Source organism: Vombatus ursinus, unplaced genomic scaffold (assembly GCF_900497805.2).
Source record: "Vombatus ursinus unplaced genomic scaffold, bare-nosed wombat genome assembly UNPS02014926.1, whole genome shotgun sequence".
Lineage (NCBI taxonomy): Eukaryota > Metazoa > Chordata > Mammalia > Diprotodontia > Vombatidae > Vombatus > Vombatus ursinus.
Window position 1 is genome coordinate 324,315 of NW_020954704.1, and position 22,279 is coordinate 346,593.

Genomic DNA, 22,279 nt, shown 5'->3' on the forward strand with positions numbered 1-22,279 from the left:
CTTCTTGACCCACTGGACATTGATATTCCCCCTTTTTTCCTTGATACTCTTCTCTCTAAGTATTTGTGGATCTTTTCCTTTGTTGTTTAATCATTTCAGTCATGTCCAACTCTTCTTGACCCCCATTTGAGGTTTTCTTGGCAAAGATGTTGTTTGCCATTTCCTTCTTCAGCTCATTTTACAGATGAGGAAACTGAGGCAAATGGGGTAAAGTGACTTGCTCAGGGTCATGCAACTAGTAGGTGTCTGAGGCCAGATTTAAGCTCAGGAAGAGGAGTCTTCCTTATGCTAGGCCTTGCCCTCTAACCATTATGACACCTAGCTTCCCGTGGTATTTGGTTCAGAGAAATCTGGAAGAGCCAAAAGGAGCGGGGTAGATATGAGAACTAATCTAGTTGTGTCCTTTAGAGCAGGGTGTAATACCTGGGAAACAAACGGTTGGCTGGTGTTTTATGTGAGTTCGAGAAGGAAGTGAGCAGTCACGCTCCTTGACCTTCCTTTTTGTCATGGAGAACAGATGCTTGATTATAGAAGGAACTTCAGCAGCTTTCCTGTGGGAACTGAAAAACCTGTGAGATCATGGAAGCCTCCCCAGACAAAACTGAGGGCTAGTAAGTCTTTCACCTCTTCCCACCACCTACTATTCTTTTTCACTCCTGCCCAGGCGTTTAGGTGCTCAGTTCAGGCCAGTCTCTCACTGCCCCCCCCAACATGTTCTACTGCTACCCCGTTCTAGACTTATCTCTTTACCCTGCCTCAGCAAAACTTACTGTATTTTTGTGATCTAATTTGTGAGTCTATTCTTAGTAAGTTTTCAAGAAGAACGGGATATAATAAACTAATAGTGAAGTGTTAGTAAATATTCCTGGAGATGGGCGTCTTAAACACCAAATAATGCTACTGTTTATAACCCAAGGGAGAACTCTCTAATGTTGAATTTTAGGGCCCAAACTGTGTAGGGTAACTCATTATTTTTCAATATAATTCAACAAATGGGTCAAGTACTATGCTAGGTATTACCTTAAAAAGAATGTATGAGATCTTTATTGTAGAGAGGAAGGGAAAGCCACTTAGATAAAATCGAGCTGATATCTCTCATTTTCCCCCTGACCAAAGGATCCACTTGCCCCCTCCAGTCTTGGAAGTAAGGCCTCTTCAGTCTATCCGTACTGATGGAAGGAGTCAACAGCTAAGCAGAGACACTGAGATAACAGTATGAAACTAATGAGTCTGGGGATACTGATCACTCTTCTTTCTCTTTCTTAGACATTCACAGCATGGTGCAATTCACACCTCCGAAAGGCGGGCACACAGATTGAGAACATAGAGGAGGATTTCCGGGATGGCCTGAAGCTCATGTTGCTACTGGAGGTCATTTCAGGTGAGGCTGGAATCAGAAAACACTGAGCAAGTATCGTCTGAGGTATAAAACTGAACAAGGGCAGGTAACAGGGTCCACCTTGACTCACTTTAGTAAAGCTACTTTCTGTATTCTATCCGTTTTGGAAAAATGAACCCAGGTTTAGAAATAACCCAAAACTGTGGCCAGCCATGCATTTGTCTTTGGAGGCAGTACGATGTAGAGCAGAAGTTCTTAACCTGGGGTTCATGGACTTGTCTTTTAAAAAATATTTTGATAACTGTGTTTCAGCATAATTAGTTTCTAATTCTAAATTAGTTTCTAAATTCTAAACACAAATACTATGTGTTTTATTTTATACATTTTAAAACGTTATTCTGAGAAGAGGTCCGTAGGTTTTGCCAGACTGCCAAAAGAATCTGATACAAAAAACTTTTTTAAGAACCTTTAATGAAGAGGAAAGAATATTGAGCTAAGAGTAGGGGATTCCTGGCACTGCCTAACTGGCCATGAAATATTGGGAAAAGTCCCTTAGCATCTCTGGGTCTTAGTTTCTTCATCTGTAAGAAAATGAGGCAATTGGACTAGATGAATTCTAAAATCCCTTTTAGAATGAGTGCCTCATTTTCCCTAGTCATGAATACAATGTAGTGTGATATCGCCTGAAAACTCCAGTGTGGGAGGGCCAGTGGGTGGCTCAGCTTCACAAAGCAGAGACTACTAAAACTCTAGAACCCTCATTTGCCTTTGCCCCTAGGCAGTTGGTTCCTCCCCCTCAGGAGGGTAGAGGGGGCAAAGCAGTCTCTGTAATATTAATTTTAAAACTGGAATATCAGAATTGGGGAACTTTGGAGCATGGACGTGAGGGAGAGAAAATGTAGGGGAGGAAAGGAGGCTGTTTGGATGTCCCCACCCCTGCTATTGCTCTGCAGAGTGAGATAGGAAGAATTCACAGTCTGGCCCCTGCCAGTAGCTTAATTGGGCCCACTACAAATGGTATAGGGGAGTCAGGGACTTAGTTGACATAGGAGTCATCATCTGAGGAGGGAGAAAGTTCCTGTTGGTACCATGCTATCTATGTGCCTCTGGAGAGTCTCTATTAATTGGTAGAAGGTAGGATTAATGAATTATGGGTTACCAAGTTTTTCCATATCCTGAGAGGACAGGAACTCTGGATACCTCTATATATGGAAAGTATTGATTGAATATTAAAACAAAAATCACGCTTCCTTGATTGGTTATGAAAGAGCCAGACTATATCTGAGGAAGGAAATCTGTTCACCACCTGTAGCCTATGAGGCTTGGGTCTCTGTGAGGGGCCCTTCAGGAGAGCACCACTGCAGAAGGGTTTAGGGAAGGGCAGTCTCACCAGGAATATTGGGGGTGGCACTGAGCTGTGTCTTTCTCCTTTCTCACTCTGACCCTCAGGAAGTAGGATTAGGTATTGAAGTAGTGGTGAATCAATCTTTGGTTGTGATAGAAGAATGTGTCTTTGTTAGGGATGGTGGTGAGATGGGTTGAGGAGAAGCATATGGCAGTGAGCAGTGGTATACTGCCCAGAGTGGACTGGTTTGAAGTCTCTGGGAGAAAGGTTTCAATCCTAGGACTGGCATTGGGAATGAGTTCCCTGTAGTATCTTGGCTTCTTTCTGGTCACAAAGCCTGTGCAAGAGTTTTTAAATGGAGTTTTAGAGTCAGAAGGAGGGAGGCAAACCTCTCATCCCAGCTCAGTGAGCTGGTTCCCTTCCATATAAGTGGCTTTTATGTTTACTTCCTGCTAAAAAGCCGGGGGTCCCTTTTCCTGTTGCATTAGAACTGTGAGTCTATTTTGGTCTCCTTTTTTTGTTTTTGCCAAGTTTTATTGGTATCTGTTTTTTTATACCATGGTTTCCCCCTTAAATTCTGCTTTCTCCCTACCTGCCACTGAACCCTTACATGTAACCCCCCCCAAAATAGAAAAAAAGGAAAAGAAAAAGAAATTTAAGTAAAGCCAAGCAACATAGCTACCCAGTTTGACAGCCTGGACCTCTACCTCTCTTTCCTGATAGAAGAAAAGTGAGTTTCATTTTAACCTCTCTAATACCGAAAGTTATTAGGCAGCTAGGAAGTGAAGTGAATAGAATGCTGAGCCTGAAGTCAGGAAGACTCATCTTCCTGAGTGCAAATCCATCCTCAGACACTTAGTAGCTGTATGACCCTGGGCAAGTCACTTAACCCTGTTTGCCTCAGCTTCCTCATCTGTAAAATGAGCTAGAGAAGGAAATGGCAAACCACTCCAGTATCTTTGCCAAGAAAACCCCAAATTGGATCACAACGAGTCAAACATGGCTTGAATGACTTAACAAAAATTATTATGACAGCTGAACAAAACAAATGGATGCATTGGCCATGTCTGATAAAGTATGCTTATTCTGCACTGATAGCCCCTCATCTCTGCCGACAGCAGGGAAGCATGCTTCACTCATAATTCCCTGAAGCTCTGATTGATCAGATTCCCGGTGTCTTTTATTTTTCTTTACATTATGATGGTCATTGTGCCTTTTCTCCTGATTCTGTTCACTTTGCTCTGAATTAGTCCGTACTAGTTGCTCTGAGAATTTGTTAAACTATTACACAATTTATGGGCACCACTCCAGAAAAAAAATTTAAAATGCCTTTAGTCCATTGTAGAAGACTCTATATTGCCCACTATAGCACAGGCAGAAGTCTCTGGTGGCAACAATAATGATTCTTTTCCCCAGTGTTTTAATGTTTACCAAGTGTTTCCTCATGGGAACTCTTTGAGGGGAGGTGGTTGATGTAGGTATTATCCTCATATTACAGGAGAAAAAAAGGAAGCCCAAAAGGTGAAATAACTTCCCCTAGCTTATACAGCAAATTACACAGGAACCAAAACTTGAGCTGTGGTCTTCTGATTGTAAAGCCAATGCTCTTCTCAGTGCACCAAATGATAGCTGCAAGGCTGTGTTTATACGGGAGGCCCAGGGACTGAACAGGTGGTGGTGGGCTTTGGTGGAGATAGGTGCAGGCCTAAAGCTTCCTCAGTGTCTTGTTGTGTGACCTTGGACCCTGCACTTCTCTTTGCCTTTTTTATCATCGCGATTGGCTGACCAGACATGATGTAAACAATCCCCCTCTCCCCATCCTTACTCCCCCAAGCTCCAAGTTCCTCCAGGAGGGCAGTAGAAGTGTTTGAAGCACAGAAATGCCTGATCTCTTGGAAGAAGGAAGCAAGGACTACAGATTCTCTCTTCTTCTCTCTTTATGCCTACACTGGTGTTTCTGCTCACTGAAGGGGCAGATACATTTATTTCTTGTTATGCTTCAATGAATGCCCTGATACAAGAGCCTTCATTCACTTGGTGTGTGTGTGTGTGTGTGTGTGTGTTGTTAGGGTGGGGGTAGCAGAGTGTAGTGACATATTCTCCCCTTATTTGAGTATTGTATTTTTCTTTTCTTTTTTTGTTCTCTCAATTAGGTGAACGTTTGGCCAAGCCAGAGCGAGGCAAGATGAGGGTGCACAAAATCTCCAATGTGAATAAGGCCCTGGACTTCATTGCTAGCAAAGGGGTCAAACTGGTGTCCATTGGAGCAGAAGGTAAAAACCTACTTCCCTAGGTGGTGGAATCTAGTGAGACAAATGGTGATAGCTGATGCTTGTGTTTCCACTCATTTTTCCCCAGTTTCATTTCACTTGCATATTCAATGACCACACACCAAAGTATCGGGGGAGGGACATCCGGTGCCACTAAACTTATAGGCCTCAAGGCCATTCACTTCCACATCTTTTTCCTCGTATCATATCACTGTCATTTCAGAGGCAGCTGGGTGGCACAGGGGATAGAGTGCCAGGAAGACCTGAGTTCAAATGTAGTTTCATGCATTTCATAGGACAAGTCACTTAACCCTTGTTGGCCTCAATTTCTTCATCTATAAAATGGAGAATACAAAACATTTTATATAAACTATTAAAATATTATATATTATATATAAAATAGCACCTACCTCTCAGGGTTGTGAAGGTCAAATGAGATAATAATTGTAAAGACTTAGCAGAGCCTTTAAGAGCTATATAAATGTTCGTCGTTGTTGTTATTGATTTCCTAGGACCAAGATCCTCCTGCCATAACAGAACTCTCCCCTGTAACAAGGAAATAAACAAATCAGATACACATTGACCACATTTAACGAGTTTTGCCTCATTATGTACTTATAGGATATGACTTCTCTGCAAAGTGGAGGTGGCCTACATACCTCATTGTTAGGCCTCTGAGGTCAAGATAGGTCATTGCATTAATCAGTGTTCTGATGTCTTTTAGGTTTTGTTAGAATACTATGGTTATTGACTCGGTAATTCTAATTCTGCTAATTTCACCCTCAACCAATTCATATAAGCCTTTCCAAGTTCCTCTGAATTTTTCATTTTTGTCCTTTTTTTATGGCTCATTAATGTTCTGTTATATTGTTTAACCTTTCCTCCATTGATAGGTGTAGTCAAGAGCTCATTTCTCAGACTTTTCTTTATACCTTCAGAAAGAACCCATTTCTGAAACCATTTAGCTGGAAGCCTATAGGGGGCTGGCTGATTAAGGCTGTGCCGCCGACAAATGAGCATTCCATCTGGAAGTAGACTCTGATGGGGAAGTGGGAAGGGTAAGAAAGCTGTTAGCAGAAAATAGGGAGCAGGGAGGGATTTTGTCTGTGTGAATCCTGAGGGAGTCTTTCAAGTTATGTTTGGGCAGGCTACTTACTGCTCAGGAACCTCTAATAACTAGCAAACCTGGGGACTTTGGAGAGGCAAGAAGGTGTAATAAGCCCACACATATTCACATGCTTGTGAAGAACCCTCTCTCTGTCTCTCTCTCTCTCTTTTTTTTTTTAAACTTCCTGGCTTTCTACTTCTTGGATCTGGCCCAGACTGTTACCAGAAGGGAAAGGCTTATTTTCCTAGCAGTTACAAGGGCTGTGAGGCATCTCCTGAGGGAGCCAGCTTTTATATAATTCAAATTCATTAGTGCTTTAAAGTTCACAAAGTACTTTCCTTAGCACAAGGAGAAGAAGGTGGTGTAAGTATTAGGATTCCCATTTTACATATGAAGATACTGAAGCTGGCAGAGGTCAAGTGACTTTCCCAAGGTCACACAACACATACATATTGGATGGAGCCAGGTTTCCTCATCCCAAGTCCAGCACCCTTTTCGCTGTACCATGCTGCTTCTCAGTAAGGGGAAGTCTACCTATTCAATGGGGATTTTTTTGGAGGCTGTCCTTTATAATAGGGATCACTTGAAAAGAATGGGGATTGAGGCTCTATTGAGACTAAGAGGGGAAAGATTGTTCTGTATAAAGGGAGCTAGAGAGACTCTGTGAGAGGATGCCAAATTCCTTCAACAAACATTAAGCATCTGTTACCTTGTAGATAGAGTGTTACCTCCAAGGCATAGTACTAAGTGCTGGGGATACAAATTGTCCTTGCCCTGAAGGATCTTATATTCTTTGGGGAAAACAGATTTTTTTTTATATGCAGATAAGTCAATACAAAATATTTGTAAAATAATTGCAGGGCACTGACCACTAGGGTAATCAGAAAAGGCCTCACTGGGAGTTGGCACTTGAGCTGATCTTTGAAGGAAATTAGGAATTCTAAGAGGGGAGGGGTTGTTTCATTTCAGGATGGGGGACGGCCTCTGCAAAGACACAAGGCAAAGATGGCGAGTCATGTATATGGAACAGCAGGTAGCTCAGTTTGGCTGGAACATTGAGTGGGTGGGGGAGTGGGTAGGAGAGCATTGAAACAAGTTTGAAAAGGATATGTTTGAACCAGATTGTGAAAGGCTTTACATGCCGAGTGGAGGAGTTTGAATTTAAGTTATCCTGGAGTCCATAGGGAACCATTGAAACTTCTTGAGCAGGGGAATGATGGGGTCAGACTTATGTGGGCATGAGCTAGATTACAGGATCTGAGTCTGAAGAAGCCATGAAGTCCAGCCTATAGACCTCAATGAAAGGGATCTGCAACACAGCCAGCAAAGCAATCATTTAGCTTTGCTTTAAGACCTCCATTAAGAAGGAACTTGGTATTTTTGCATAGTTCCATTGCACTTTTGCATAGTTTTACCATCAAGCATAAGTCTTCCTCTGTGTAGCTTGCACCCAGTGCTCCTATCCTGCCCTCAGGCACCACACAGCACAAATATTACTCTTCTTGCGTGTGATAGCTATTCAGATACTTGTAGACAGCTATTTTGTTCCCTCTTAAACCTTCTCTTCCCAGACCAAGAAAAATAGAAAAGGTGGGATGCTAACACCATGAGTTTGGGACTAAATAAGATCCAAGAACTAGAAGATTTATTCAAGCATCAGTCAAGATTCCTCCCTGCGATTGCTTGCGCCTGATTGCCCTCCCTTATGGCTGATCTCATTTCTTGTGTCCACCCTGGTTTTCTTTATTCTGATAAGCTGTTTCAGTTTTATTAACTAATGTGGATCACCTCTACCTGAGTTGCTGGATTTCTGGAGTTGTGATAGCCTGAAAAATGCACTTCCTGCTAGATTAATCTCTTCTTTATTTAGCCATGCTAGTCCTTGGACAGCAGGTGCACCTCATCTGACAAGTACTGGAATGTTTTCTAGATTGGCATAGGTGCTTGATGGTGTGGGGTCAGCTGGCACTAGACCATCTCCATGGCACAATGAAGTAAATGCAGCAGGTTTTTTGTAAAGGATATTATTCAGTTCTTCAGTAGGTTCATGTTCTCATTGATGAGAACTCCTTTCATAGTTGCACAGTGCTTAGAGTGGGCTGCACCTGGAGTCAGGAAGACCCAAGTTCAAATTTGGCCACAGACGCTTAGTAACTGTGTGAGTGGGCATGTCACTCAACCTCTGTTGGCCTCAGTTTCCTCTCAACTGTAAAATAGGGATAGTAATAGCATCTACCCTGCAGTGTTGTTGTAAGGATCAAATGAGAAAATATAAAGAGTGCTTAGCACAGTATCTGGCACATGGTGAATGCTGTTATAAAGCTCATTTCCTTCCCTCCTCCTTTATAGGTACAGATCAAAAACCATTCATGTCTTCTTATCTTGTGCTATTCGACACATTCTTTCCTATTTCTTCCACAGAGGATCAGTCAGTCAAAAAGCATTTGTTAAATGCCTCCTATGTGCCAGGCACTTGTTGTGTCAAGGAGTCTTGGAAACATTCCTTTGGGTCTTTTTCCATTGCTTAATAAGCAATGGAGTATTAATTATTCTGACCATCTATTACCCTTCACTTTCATCATGACTGGCCCAATAACAGTAGTCCTTAAAATTGCATGATATTTTGTGCTTTCAAAGTATTTTCATGTACTGCACCTTTATTCTCACCAAAATCCATTGAGTTGTGATGTAGACTATAATCTCCTTGAGGACAAGTACTGTTTGTCATTTTGTCTTTGAATGCTCATAATGGGCTCTTAATAAATACTTGTTGAATTGAATTAGGCAGGACTGACAGTGATCTCCTTTGATAAATGAGATTCATCTGTTAGAAAGGGCAGTGAATTGCCCATGTTTACACAGCAGAACCAGGAACCAAACTCAAATCTTTGGACTCTTGAGGATTGTTGTTGCCTTTGCTCCAAACTTGACAGCTGCAAATTTCTTTCTCTCTGCCTGTCTCAAAGCAATTAATCTTTACTGTCTCCTGCTGTCTGCCTGTTGGCCAATCAGTTATAACCTGTGTCTTGAGTACCTGCTTTGTGGATAACACAATGCTGACATTTAGAGGTATAAGACATGGGTCCTACCCTCAGAGAACTTAGTCTGGTTGGGAAATATTATATGGAAATATATTATATGGAGTAATTATGTAGATACCAAAGTCTGGTTTAACTCTTCAAGTGTAGTAGTGGTTCAGAGGTAAGGGCAAGATCAGTGGGGTCTGGAAGTAGTCTGGGAAAGACTTATAAAGGAAGAGGTAAGATGGTGAGCTCGATTTTAAAGGACGGGTAAAATGTGAAGATTTGATGCCCCAATCATTTCTCCTCCTATATAATTAAATGTGGCTGGTCTTTCGGAGTGTTGGGGAATCAGTGAACGGTGTGAATTAAACACAATTATATGCAGCTTCATATTTTCTGAGGTAAGTCTAAAAACTGGAATATACCATCCCTAGAAGCAAAGGGATAGACAGCCAGTTTGGGACCATACGAAGGCAGGTTAGTTAGTCAGTGAGATGAGATTGTGGGTCTGGTGTATCATACATGGCTACTAATTCGAGATAACTCACTGCTCACCACCTTACACAGCTCTATACTTTGCACTGGAAAATTTTCTCTAACTATAGTGAGAAATTCCACAGATGCTGTTGAAGCCAGTAATCTCTGAGATTTTTTTTTCAGTCTTTTTTTTTTTTTTTTTGAAATTGCATAGGTGATGAAAGGGTGTCTCCAGTTGTCTTCTGTGCAAGGCTGAGCTTAATTGTCTCTTCTCCAGTAGGGGCTATGTGGGAAGTGAGGAGCGATAAAGAAGTTAGCATGGTGGGTCTGGTAACTTGGCCTTTGGGAAAATATCTGGTACCATCCTTGAGGCAGCATTCAGTTATGTCTCTTTTAATGAAGAGGGTGTTGGCTCTCAGGCTATAGTTGTCTTTGGAATTCCATCTTTGTTTGAGATATGTTTAATGTGGGGTAGAATATTCTTTTCTCTACACTTGCTTCTTCCTGCCTCCTTACCTTAGCAGTGGGGTAGATGAAAAATCAGTCAACCAACAAGCGTTTATTAAGTGCTTAACTATATTCCAGATACTGTATAGCACTTACATGCTGGTGATAAAAATAAAGACAAAAATAAGCTCCTGCCCTCAGGAAGCATACATTCTGATGAAGGAGATAACATGTAAATAACTTGGTACATAGAAGATATACATAGAACAGATGGAAGTTAATATGAGCAGCTGTAGGAACTGGGAAAGGGCTTCTGCTGAAGGTGGGAATTGACCGGAATCTTGAAGGAAACCAGAAGGGCTGAGAGGTGGAGGTAAGGAGTCAAGCATGGGAGACAGTTCTTGCAAAAGCATGGAGATGAGCTGGAATATTTGGGAAACAGCACTGGCTCTAGAATAAGAGATTGTTCAGTCATTTTCAGCCCTGTCTGACTCTTGGTGACCCCATTTGAGATTTTCTTGGCAAAGATACTAGAGTGGTTTGCCGTTTTCTTCTCCAGCTCATTTTACAAATGAGGAACTGAGACAAACAGGGTTAAGTAACTTGCCTAGGGTCACACAGCTAGTAAGTGTCTGAGGCCAGATTTGAACTTAGGAAGAGGAGTCCTTCTGACTCCAGGCCCAGCACTCTATCCACTGCATCACCTAGCTGCTCTGCCCTAGAGTAAGAGGACTTGGGTTCAAATCCCACCTGCTCCCTAACCTTGGAGTTGTCACGTGACCTTTCCTGGCCTTTGTTTTCTCATCAAAATTAAGAAACTTGGTCTAGATATTCTTTAGGTCCCTTCCAGCTCCAAATCTATGCTCTTGTGCCTTTAATAATCACACTGGAAGGACTAAAAAGATGGAGAAATGAGAAATATAGCTTCCAGGTTAGAGGGCTGTGGCTGACCCTGGAGTGCAAATGGGCAGGAGGCCCTTGCCTTCTTTCCCCCCAGGCTAGAGGACGTTGGTTAGTGAAGGGGCAGGAAGGCTTAGCAGATCTTCTGCATGGCTGGTTGACTGAGAACACTGTTTGGTTTCACTTGACAGCCCAGGTAATGATACTCAGATGTTTAGTAGAACGGCACTGTGCTCATCCTCGTGGACAGAATGAAGGGAGGCATTATGGGTCAGTGCAACAGAGTTAAAAAACAAGCCCTGCCCCACGTAAGCTGCATGATCTGATGCAAGTCATGTCTCAGACTTTGCTTTCCCCTCTAATAGGAGCAGGTTGGCATTGTGCTCTGAGGTTCTAACTTTCTGTGATCCTCTGTTTTTCTTGATGCTTAGCATTTTGCATTTGTTTGTCTGTCTGTCTGTTCCTCAGTAACTTTAAAAGCAATTGACTGCTCTTGTACACACCTGTGAATATTGCCCCTTTCTCCCCTTCCTCTTCAGCAAAGGAAAGGGGGAGTTAGTTACCTTTTCATCTCTCTTCTTTGGGACAAAACTTGTTCTTTGTAATTTTTCAACATTCATTTTCACTTGTTTGGTGGATATTTTTTTCCATTGGCATTGGTAGAGTCATTGAGTATATTGTTTTCTTGGCTCTAGTTTCATTTTGCACAAATTCACAGGTCTTCGGTGCTCTCCTGTATGTTCATGAGGTTCCATTTCTTACTGCATATTAATAGTCTGTTACATTGATGCACCATCATTTTTAGTGTTAAGTGTCTTAACCTTCAATGAACTTCCATCTTCTGATCTGCAAAATGGGGATAATGGTGGTTGCAAAGTACACTTTCTGTGAATCTTAAAGTATTCTATACAAAGATACTTGTGTGGACCATAGCACGGACAGGGCTAGTGGTTTCCCCCCTTCTTTGTATAGTATCCATTTCAGTGTAAGCCTGTAGATGATTTCTGCATCCCTTCCCATATTTCATTTACTAGGGAAGGATGCTGCCTGGCTAGGTTTATGAGCAATCTTTGACCCCTGTGAGCTGCAGCCTAGCCAGTGGGCAGGAAGGAAGAAGAGATTAGATTCTTGGTGGGAATCTTTGCAGCCTCAGATTTTTTGACATATGTGATCCTCCTGCCTCTGCCACGAGCCCAACTCCTGGCAAAGTGTAAGTGTGGACAAGGTGGAATCTTCAACCTGCTCTTATAAAAGACAATATGGAAAGAATACTTGGAAAGTATAACTAGCTGGGGCAAAGCACTTAACCTTACTGGGCCTTAGTTGCTGTAGCTGTAAAATGAAGGGTTTAAATTAGATGGTCTCTTCCTTTCCAACATCAAAACTATAGTAAGTTTTAAGGTTATATCCCAGGCATGGCTTTGAACTGGTACATGCAAAGTTAAGACCCAGCCTTGGAATTTTAAGTGTGGACCTTAAGTGACTCCCATGTTCATCTTGGAGCTCATGGTCCATTTTCTATGGAGGATGGAGTCAGTTCATCAGTAAGTATTTATTAATTATCTGATGAATGCCAGACGCTGGAGACACAAAGACCAAAGTGAAACAGTCCTTGTCTTCAATGAATTTACATATTATTGGAGGAAAAAATTTGTACATCTATAAATACAAGGTCATTTCAAGAGAGAGATAGGGAGTAGCTGGGACAAATCAGGCAAGACCTCATGGAGAAGGTGAAGCTTGATATGAGCTTTAAAGAAAAATAGGAATTGTAAAAAAAAAAAAAGTTGAAGTGAGGAGGGAATATAAACTAGACATAGAAGTGGGAAAAAAAAGGCCTTGGAGCATCTCCAGGTCACTTCAGGCCCCCAGCCCCATCTTTTGGTGTTTGTGTTATCAGGGGCCCTCAATCAGCACCTTTTTTTGGGGAAATGCCCTTCTCATTATCCTTTACTCTTCCCCTTTCTTTCCTACCTTCCCTGTTCTCACCACATGACCTGAGCAGAGGCCTAGCTTCGAAGGCAAAAAGGGAAAGGGAATAAGCATTTATATAGCATCTGTTACGTTCCAGGCACTGCGTTAAGTGCATTTTACAAATATTATCTCATTTGAGTTTCACAACAATCCTGTAATCCTGATGCTGTTATTATCACCGTTTTACAGATGAGCAAGCAGAGGCAATCAGAGGTTAAGTGACTTGCCCATAGTTGCACATCTACTAAGTGTCTGAGGGCAGATTTGAACTTGGGTCTTCCTAACTCCAGGCCTGGAACTCTATCCATGACACCACCTAGTTGCTTCGGTGCAGGTAGCAGCAACTCTGCCACGCTTGCATCCTGGCTTCTTTGGCATCTGTCTTTGTGTAGTGGAAAAAGCACTGGTTTTGGAATCAGAGAACTTGGGTCCAAATTCTGACTCTGAAGTGACTGGACAACCTGTAGTGACTTGGGACAAGTCCATTTGAGTGCTTCTCTGTGCCTCAAGGGTTGGGGTGGGCTAGGCGACCTCAGAGGTCACTTCTATCACTAAATTCATGCTCATAGATTAGGAATTATCCTGCCGAAGAACAGTATATGTAACTTGTGGGAATAAGATGGAGTCATTTAGATTAATTTAATGGCGCTGTTGTATTTCCCCAACCTAGTCCCCAGAACCCTTAGCAAACCCAGAACCCACCTATCAAAGTGTAGCTGAGTTTAGGGAATGTCCTGGTTTTCTAGCTCTGATTCCCAGTCTGAGATATTCCTAATACACACCCCTTGTAGTCTCTAGTCAGTCTCACATGTTTATTTACTCGTCTGAGACCAGGCGGTATCCATTCTAATATTTGTCTGCTCTTTTTTCCATAGAAATTGTGGATGGGAATGTGAAAATGACCCTAGGGATGATTTGGACCATCATCCTTCGCTTTGCTATTCAGGATATCTCAGTGGAAGGTATGGCTGGGGTTCATCCCACCCTCTTCTCTCACATTTCCCCTAAATGTTGATCTTTTCTACCTGTCTCTTCATCTTCTATGCATACAACCTGGGGGACTCTTTCCCAGATAGTACCTGGACACCCTGAGGTGTGTAATGATAACCTGCATCTTTTCACTTATATTCACTATTTGTATTATGTTGAAGGTTCATTCTGGAGAAATGATACTATTTAGGGAAGGGGAATGGGGAGGTTAACCCCTTTCCATACCACATCTGGGTATGTTCATGGTAGTTGTTATAGAGTAGAAAAAGGAGATGCATGGCTAGTAGTTATATAGTGGTATTGACTGGACCCACTAGGCTTCAGTTCTGTTGATACTCCGTTTGGTACAGTAGGAAAGGGCTCCACATCCTGCTCTTACAACACTCCCCATCCACTCCACCCCCATTCTCCATATGGGCAAGTCAGCCCCATGGCCTTTCTGGATTGGTGGGACTGATTCAAGACAATATCCAAGGTAATGGGGCCCCCTCCCAAGCCTCTTCTAAAAGGCATAGTGTCTTCTTATGGGTGGAGAGATGGGAAATCCCATTTCCAAGAGAAGGGGATTGTGTTGGAATCAAAGGTCACAGATGACTCCACTAGCCATCATAATGAGGGACTACATATTACTGTCTGGAGTGACCCTTACATATGCATATCTATTCAGTAGCACCAACTAACTTGCCCCTTTCTCCCATTTTGTCCACTTCACAGAGACATCAGCAAAGGAAGGGCTGCTGCTATGGTGTCAGAGGAAGACAGCTCCATATAAAAATGTAAACATTCAGAACTTCCACATCAGGTATGTGACATCCATGTTACATGAATGTCCTCACAATCCTTACTAGGCTGTTTTGACCAAGGTGCTGTTGAATTCTCCCCCCACCCCAGTTACATTGGGCTAGTCTAAGCAGAGATTCTTTGGGGGTATATATGGAGTATTGAAAAGGCTTCCATTTTCAAAAATAAATTTATATCAATTTTTAAAATAACACCTGTATTTTCTAATATAGCCCTTCCCGCTTCCTTCCCAAGACCCATTCCTTGTAACAAAGAGGAAAAAAGAAGGAAAAAAAACCCAGATCAGTAAAATTAACTAGCACGTTGGAAAAAGGCTGAGGTTATATACACTATTCCACAACCTTGGTCTCTTACTTCTGCAAGGAAGGGAGTGGAAAGTACTGAACATATATTCTTAGAAAGGCTATCTGTTGGGAAGATTGTTATATTTCTTTGCTATCTCCTCCAGTGTTTAGTACATGTTCATTACACATTTTTTGAGATGGATGATAATCTTGGCCTAGTCCTCTTGGAACAGCGTATTTACATAGCACAGCAGAAGGGGGTTGGAGAGCAGGGAGATATAATGCAATTCAATTCAATTGATCATATATAGAGAGCTATTACTATCTGCAAAGAGATGGTGTTGGGAACGGTAGGCAGTTTGTAGTCTTGGCTCCCTGGACATCAGGTTATTAGAAATTAGAGATGGGGTTGGATTGGGAAATGGGAGTCCTTTTCCATCTTCTGTTTCTCAGTCTTTGACTTGCCCCTCACCCATCTTGAAAATAAGGGACGCTTGTATGGTGACTTACACATGGTCAGCGTGAATGCCATGTAGACCACTCTGCTATAAATAAAGAATAATAATGAGGATGGTCTTAGAGGGATTAACTGAAAAAAAATTATCTTTTATGCATTAAAAGTTATTAATTTATATGTAAATCGTTATTAAGCAAGTTTAGTTAGTTGAATTAGATATTTAGTGTTCAGCTTTTAATAACACATTTAAAAATATGTTAAAGGAAAGATGACTCAGTCTTCCTGCCCAGACTTTTCTTCTCCCCATCCAAGAGAGACAGCATGGCCCTGGAGTCAGGAAGACCTGGTTTCAAATCCTGCCTCAGATACTTAACTAGCTGTGTGACGTTAGGCAAGTCACAGCTTCTCTGGGCCTCATTTCATCATTTGTAAAATGAGAGAGTTGGACTAAGATCCTTTTTAGCTCTAACACAATGCTCCTATGACCCTATGATCCCTCATCTACTCTCACTGACTGTGACCCCCACCCTCTCCTCTGAACTTACACATTTCTATGATTCATTTTTTTTTTTTTTTTTTTTTTTTTTTTTTTTTGTTTTTTTTTTTTTTTTTTTGGCGAGGCAATCAGGGTTAAGTGACTTTCCCATGGTCACACAGCTAGTAAGTGTCAAGTGTCTGAGGCTGGATTTGAACTCAGATCCTCCTGACTCCGAGGCTGGAGCTCTATCCTCTGTGCCACCTAGCTGCCCCTCTATGATTCATTCTTTCTCTCCTCTACAGCTGGAAAGATGGCCTTGGGTTCTGCGCACTGATCCACAGACACCGGCCAGAACTCATTGATTATGGGAAGCTGCGGAAGGTACTTATTGACAATTTGAATGCAAATGTTAGAAATCCTCCCTTCTGTCAGCAGTGACATTAGCCCTACAAATTCCGGGGGGAGAAAGAAAAAGAAAAAAAATGCTTTTAATCAGTTGACTATTGGGGTAGAATCCAGAGAGAAAACCATCCCACTTTGAGACCACAAAACAGAACAAGACAAAATGTTTTGAGCTCTTTCAGAGTCTAAAGCCCCCACCTGTGTGAAGGAAAGAGGGAGAGGTTTCCTGAGTAACAACTTGTCATTGGCATTCTTCTTCAAGTGCATGATTGTGCATCGTACCTTTCTAGGCTCTGTACTCTACATCGTGGGACCTGCGCCTTTGAGTGGGTGCCAATCTAAACCATTAGTGACAACCCCATTCAATATTATAATAAGGGTTCCTACTACCACATACCACATACCATACTCCTTCATAAACCCACAGCTTGTGGTGACTTCTCCAGAGATCTCTGAGTCCCCATAAGGGCTTTCTATCCTTAGAGCTGGGGGTGTGGAGGGTGGGTGTCACTTGACAATGTGCTCACATGTAGGGAGCCCTGTCACAAATCAGGAGGAATTTGAATGAGGCATCAAAAAGAGTTTTGTTTTGTTATTTTAAATCAAGCACCATCAGTGAGTTATCACTGTCAGAATGTTAATAGCATAAACAAGGATACATGAAATGAGTACGTATGGAAATGAATGTGGTTACAGCTAGGACCAGGTTGGACCATGAACCTGGACCTGAGAGGCAGTGTTTGGAATGGGTGCTTGCTCCTTATTAGCAGCAATACTTTTGGCCAAGCCAGATGATGACAAGTGACTTACCTGGGCCAAGCCATGAAGCTTCCCAAAGGAATATACTTGAAAAGAAAGTAGCTGGGAGTGAGGATATGAGATCTTAGAGACACAGTTGGGAAAATAGCTTTTATTGTGGGGGTTCCTGACCTTGGTTCATATTCTTTCTTCCCCCTTCTCTTATGCCCCCCAAAAAAAGGATTTGTGGATAGATTTCAGAGGGCCTGGGAACTTGGATAGGAAAAAAATTATATCTTTATTTTCACTAACTTCTAACTGAAATATGGTATTTTCTCCAATGATTTAAAGACATTTTTCTGAGAAAGAGCCCATAGGCTTCATCTTATTGCCAAATGAATGGGTCCATGACACAAAAAAAGGTGAAGAATCTCTGATTTGTTGTACTATTTCCACAGATCTGGCTACTTCTGGCTATTTTAATCAGCTTCCTCCTTTAAAGAGGCCAATGCGGTTGTTCTAGGACATGAACTTCACCCCCAGACTTCCCTGTGAGAAAGAAGCTTGAGATTCCTATTTTGCATATGAGGAAACTGAAGTGCAGACTAATGAACTGGCTTATTATTTTTTTAGGCCATGAAAGAGTCATCAGAAAGAGAAATCCATCAACTCCCTGTAAAACCAAATCTAAGCTTCCTCAAGGAGGCAAAAGATGTCCTATTAGGCAAGGAAGACAGACCCCTTACTCTTAACAAAATCAGTTATTCAGTATGAGAGGGAATGGCCATTTCTCCCCATTCCCTAGTTGAAAAAACTGAGGCCTTGGGAGGCAAGGGAGTTAAAGTCATAACCCAGACCTTTCATCACTTGTTACCTCCTAACTTGATAATATTAGCTCATCTTTGTCTAACACTTTGCAGAGCCCTTTTCTCATGAGAGCTCTGCAGTAAGTTGCGTACATATTATACCCAAGGAATAAAACTGAGGTTTATGTAAAGTGACTTGCCCAGTGACAAGTAAGGTGATCTTAGAGACACTAAGTCCATAGTTACTCAGCCAGTAGTATCAGCTTGTATGTAACCTCCAAGTCCAATGCTCTTTTTACCATATCATTAGATCACCCTGTGGGTAATTCTTGGACTTGGTGCTGTGTGAAAGCATTGCCTTCTTGCCTGATTTTTTGATTGACCAAATCCTTAGGTATACTGCCCTATTGAGAAAGCTGCTCTTATAGCACCCCCTGGTGGCTACTTAGCAAACCAGCAACATGGCCATTCTTCCCTAGCAAAGATGGAAAGCCCTTAGAGTGAAATTGTTAATCAATTTAATAGGATTCCTTGATAAATCTGCTGCTTCTAAGTATCTTGGTTTCCATTGGTGAGACTGGAGTCCAAAGGACTTCCCATCCTGAAGGAAGGATACACATAGAGCTGGATTTGAATGACCCTTGCCAGTCCATGGGTGTGTGAATAAATGAATGAGTGAGTGAGTAAGTGTGTGTGTGTGTGTGTGTGTGTATGTGTGTGTGTGTGTGTGTGTGTGAGAGAGAGAGAGAGAGAGAGAGAGAGAGAGAGATTTACTTAGAGGCAGTAACCCATGTGTGGCATGACCCCATTCAGTGGAACCAGCCAGTCCTTCTCCTCCATCTTGCTCCTTGTACAGAGAGGGGCTGGCCAGTGCTTCCTCAGGTTCTCACATCATGCCTTTGCTTTTCTTTCCTCCCTTCCCATTAGGATGACCCACTCACAAACCTAAATACAGCTTTTGATGTGGCAGAGAAGTATCTGGATATCCCAAAGATGCTGGATGCAGAAGGTAACAAAGCTTTTTTCTTTTTTAAACCTCACAAGATCTTTCCTTGATTTCCCTTCCCTCACCCTGATATACATACAAGGTGCCAGAGGAACTCTGAACTGTTTATTCGCTCTTCTCATTTATTGTAGTCGTTTGAGTCAATCCAACTAGCAGTCATTAAATACCCTCTATGTTCTAGTACTATGTTTCTAGGTATTATTCTAGGACCTGGGGATACGTTGACAAAATCACAATATGTACACAGATAGACAAATATAAAGTATATGAAAAAGTAAATACAAAGTAACGTTGGTGTATGTGAGGAGAGGGGCGCAAACAACTGGGGTGATTGGGAAAGGCTTGGTAACACCAGAGCTGAACCTTGAAGGGATTGCAAGGAGTGCGAGTGATTAGAGCATGAGAAGCAGGGGAGACAGCTGGTGCAAAGGATCGTGGGAAGGAGATGGAATGTTATATAGAGGGAGCAGGAGATAGGTCAGTTTGGCTGGGTTGTAGAATGGGTGGGTGGGGAAGAATGTGAAAGTCTGGGAAGATAATTTTGGAGCCAGATTGGGAAAGCCTTTAAATGTCAAAGGAATTTGGATTTTATCCTAGAGGCAATAGGGAGCTATTGGAGGCTCATGCAGTGGTCTAGGCAGGAGGTGCCCAGGGCCCAAACTAGGGAGGTTATGGTGAGGTGCAATATGTGAGAGAAGGGTTTGGCTGTGGATGATTTCAAGAAGTAGACTCAACAGAACTTGGTAAATGACTGGACATGGAAAGTGAGGGGTAAGGAGGAGTCGAAAATAATTTCAAGGTTGCCATCCTGAATGACTGAAGGGGGATAGTAGTGTTTAAACAGAAATAGGTAAGTTAGGAAAAAGTTTGGACTGGGGTAGGGGTTGACCATGAATTCCAATTTTTTACTTTTTAAATTTGTGATGCCTCTGAGAAAGCTAAGTGGAGATGTCCAATAAGCAGTTGATATGCTAGACTGGAGGTGAGGAATAGATATGAAGATTGTGTGATCTTCATGGAGGTGATCAGGACAGATCCTTGGAATATACATATATGTAGCAGGTAGGATCAAGATAATGGATAGAGAGAGATTGGAGATGGGGGAGGGAGGGGGTGTGAATGAAATTATCAAATGGGTAAACTGTAGGAGGAAATGTAGGAGGGGGGTTGGTCTTGGCAAGGAGAAATGTTGCTTCTTCCTTAGGGACTAGAGTAGGAGTGGAAACCTGAGGCCTTGAGGTCCTTGATTGCAGCCTTTTAACTGAGTCCAAGTTTTACCGACCAAATCCTTTTATTAAGGTGATTTGTTCTGTGAAGTTTGGATTCAGTCAAAGGGCTGCCCTTGAGGACTTAGAGGACCACACATGGCCTCGAGGCTGCAGGTTCCCCACCCCTGGACTAGAAGAGAGAAAGTGGGAAGATAATGAGGAGACCCAATCCTAGTCATTCCTAGGATATAAAGTTCTCTATCAGCTTTGACCAGGTCCTGAAGAATAGGGTGACCAGATGCTGGAGTGGGGGAGGGGTAAGGAAGAGTTCTCTGTAGCTGGCTCTGTTCATGTCAGCATGTATGAGTATATGACGTTTCTCCTTTTGGGCTGACATTTGGCTTTGTATATTCTTGAGGCTAAGTTTAAAAAAACAAAAACACAAGACTTCTCTTGGCCTGAATAATTTATGTGTGGGCTGAGTTTGCCACTAGAAACCTTGTTCATCATAGTTTTCAAGTTAGGGCCTCGACTTTCATGCCCTGGTCCTGAGCTCATTCATAGCGTTATCCAAATACGATGGGATAAAGGCCAGAAATGTCAGGAGATGTTTTGGTTCCCCAAGACTCTTACCTTGTCCTCCTTTCATCCTGCATAGGTATCAGTTTGTCCCCTACTCTCATTTCTCTCTTAACCCAGTCTACCAATTGGCTCTTTCTTAACTCTAGGTTTTTCTCCACAGACATTGTTGGAACTGCCCGCCCTGATGAAAAGGCCATCATGACCTATGTTTCTAGTTTCTACCACGCCTTCTCAGGAGCCCAAAAGGTATCATGGGGTGCCTAGACCTCTCTGTATATACCACACTTAGTCCTCCTACTAATAAATACTTAGACTATTTTTTCTTCTCCCTTACTCTGATCCCCCTCCCATTCTTTCTCCCCCTTCCCTAAACACCCACCTATAGCTCCAGGTATCTGTGGTTTGGTTCCCTTTTGGTAGAATTAAGGACTGGTTCAAATAGGTATGCTGTCATTGCTTGGCTCTACCCCTGCTGACTCTTCCCTCAACCCCCTTCCCCTTCCTTCCTTCTCCTCCTTCTCCAGTGTCTGAAAGCTGTGGGCCAAGTGCCCCTTCTTAATCAGGTACAAATGGCTTGAGGCTTTGTCATCACTAGCTTTGGCCACTGGTGAAAAGAATAGGCTCTTCTTGAGACTCGTCCATAGCTACCATTCAGGTGCAGTGAATGCTGCATTGTGGACCATAGATTTTTTCCACTGAGTTGGTAGGTCTTCTGAGTGGGTCCAAGCTTTTTGTTGGCAGGCAACTTAACACCAGTCTCAGCAACTGGAGTTTTCAGGAGAAACCCTGCAACGATAATCCTCACTCTCTCCTCCATCCTGCAGAGGAACCCTAAATATTATGACTCCGGACCTCATGATGAGAGATTGTCCTACTTGTTTTCCATTGTGTTGGCTTGACTTAATACTGTCCCACAAACGACCCTCTACCCAGTCTGCCCTCATGGAGTGAGTGTAAACTCAGAGCTTTTTGCCCCTGGCTGCATGCCTCTACCATAAGGCTAAGGGCTTGACCTATCATTAGTGTCTGATAATGTTGGGGGGGTGAGTCTAGATCCCACAACCCTCTGGTCAGCTCTGCTTTGGGCCACCCAGGGAGGTAACCAACAAACCTCCAGCCCCTCCCTGGAGCCCAGGAGGTGTAGGAGCTGAACAAGACATTGTCTCCAGCCCCACTGAGGTGGCAGCAGGAGCATGTGATCTTGTTGGAGAAATGCTCATGGCAAAGAAGGGAACCCAGCATGACCTTGGCATTCCCTGACCCCAGGATGAGAAACCCCTATGGAGGTAGGAATGCTGCTTTGGCCCATGGGGCTAACTCACTGATCATGTCCTCATCTGGTTTCCCTGCTCTCCGCATGGAAATTGATGTGTCTTGTCTTGATATGCATGATAGGAAGTTTCTTCCCTTCCCCATGACTGCGCTCTTCCCTCTTTTTTGCTCTTTTCTTGGTCTGTTTTTCTAATGTGTCTGCTCTGTTCCTGCAGTCTGTCTGTCTGTCTGTCTGTCTGTTTCTCCCCCTCTTTCTTCCTCTCTCCCTCCCTTTCCCTTCCTCTCTTCTTCCCCTTCCTTTTACCTCTCCCTCTCTCTTTCTCCTCCTCTCTCCTTTCTCTCTTTCCCCACAACTGTTTTATTTTATTCTGT

At 42.7% G+C, this 22,279-nt stretch overlaps 1 protein-coding gene across 3 annotated transcripts in view; it reads left to right on the forward strand.

Annotated features, from left to right (window-relative positions):
- Positions 1–22,279, forward strand: part of ACTN1 (actinin alpha 1) — a 123,858-nt gene that overhangs the window by 69,767 nt on the left and 31,812 nt on the right. For all 3 annotated transcript variants that reach the window (XM_027843764.1, XM_027843765.1, XM_027843763.1), the window contains exons 2-8: positions 1,267–1,381; positions 4,838–4,957; positions 13,759–13,845; positions 14,588–14,675; positions 16,196–16,274; positions 18,767–18,848; positions 20,796–20,881. In XM_027843764.1, the coding sequence (XP_027699565.1) occupies positions 1,267–1,381; positions 4,838–4,957; positions 13,759–13,845; positions 14,588–14,675; positions 16,196–16,274; positions 18,767–18,848; positions 20,796–20,881 (657 nt within the window). The remainder of the gene's footprint in view (positions 1–1,266; positions 1,382–4,837; positions 4,958–13,758; positions 13,846–14,587; positions 14,676–16,195; positions 16,275–18,766; positions 18,849–20,795; positions 20,882–22,279) is intronic.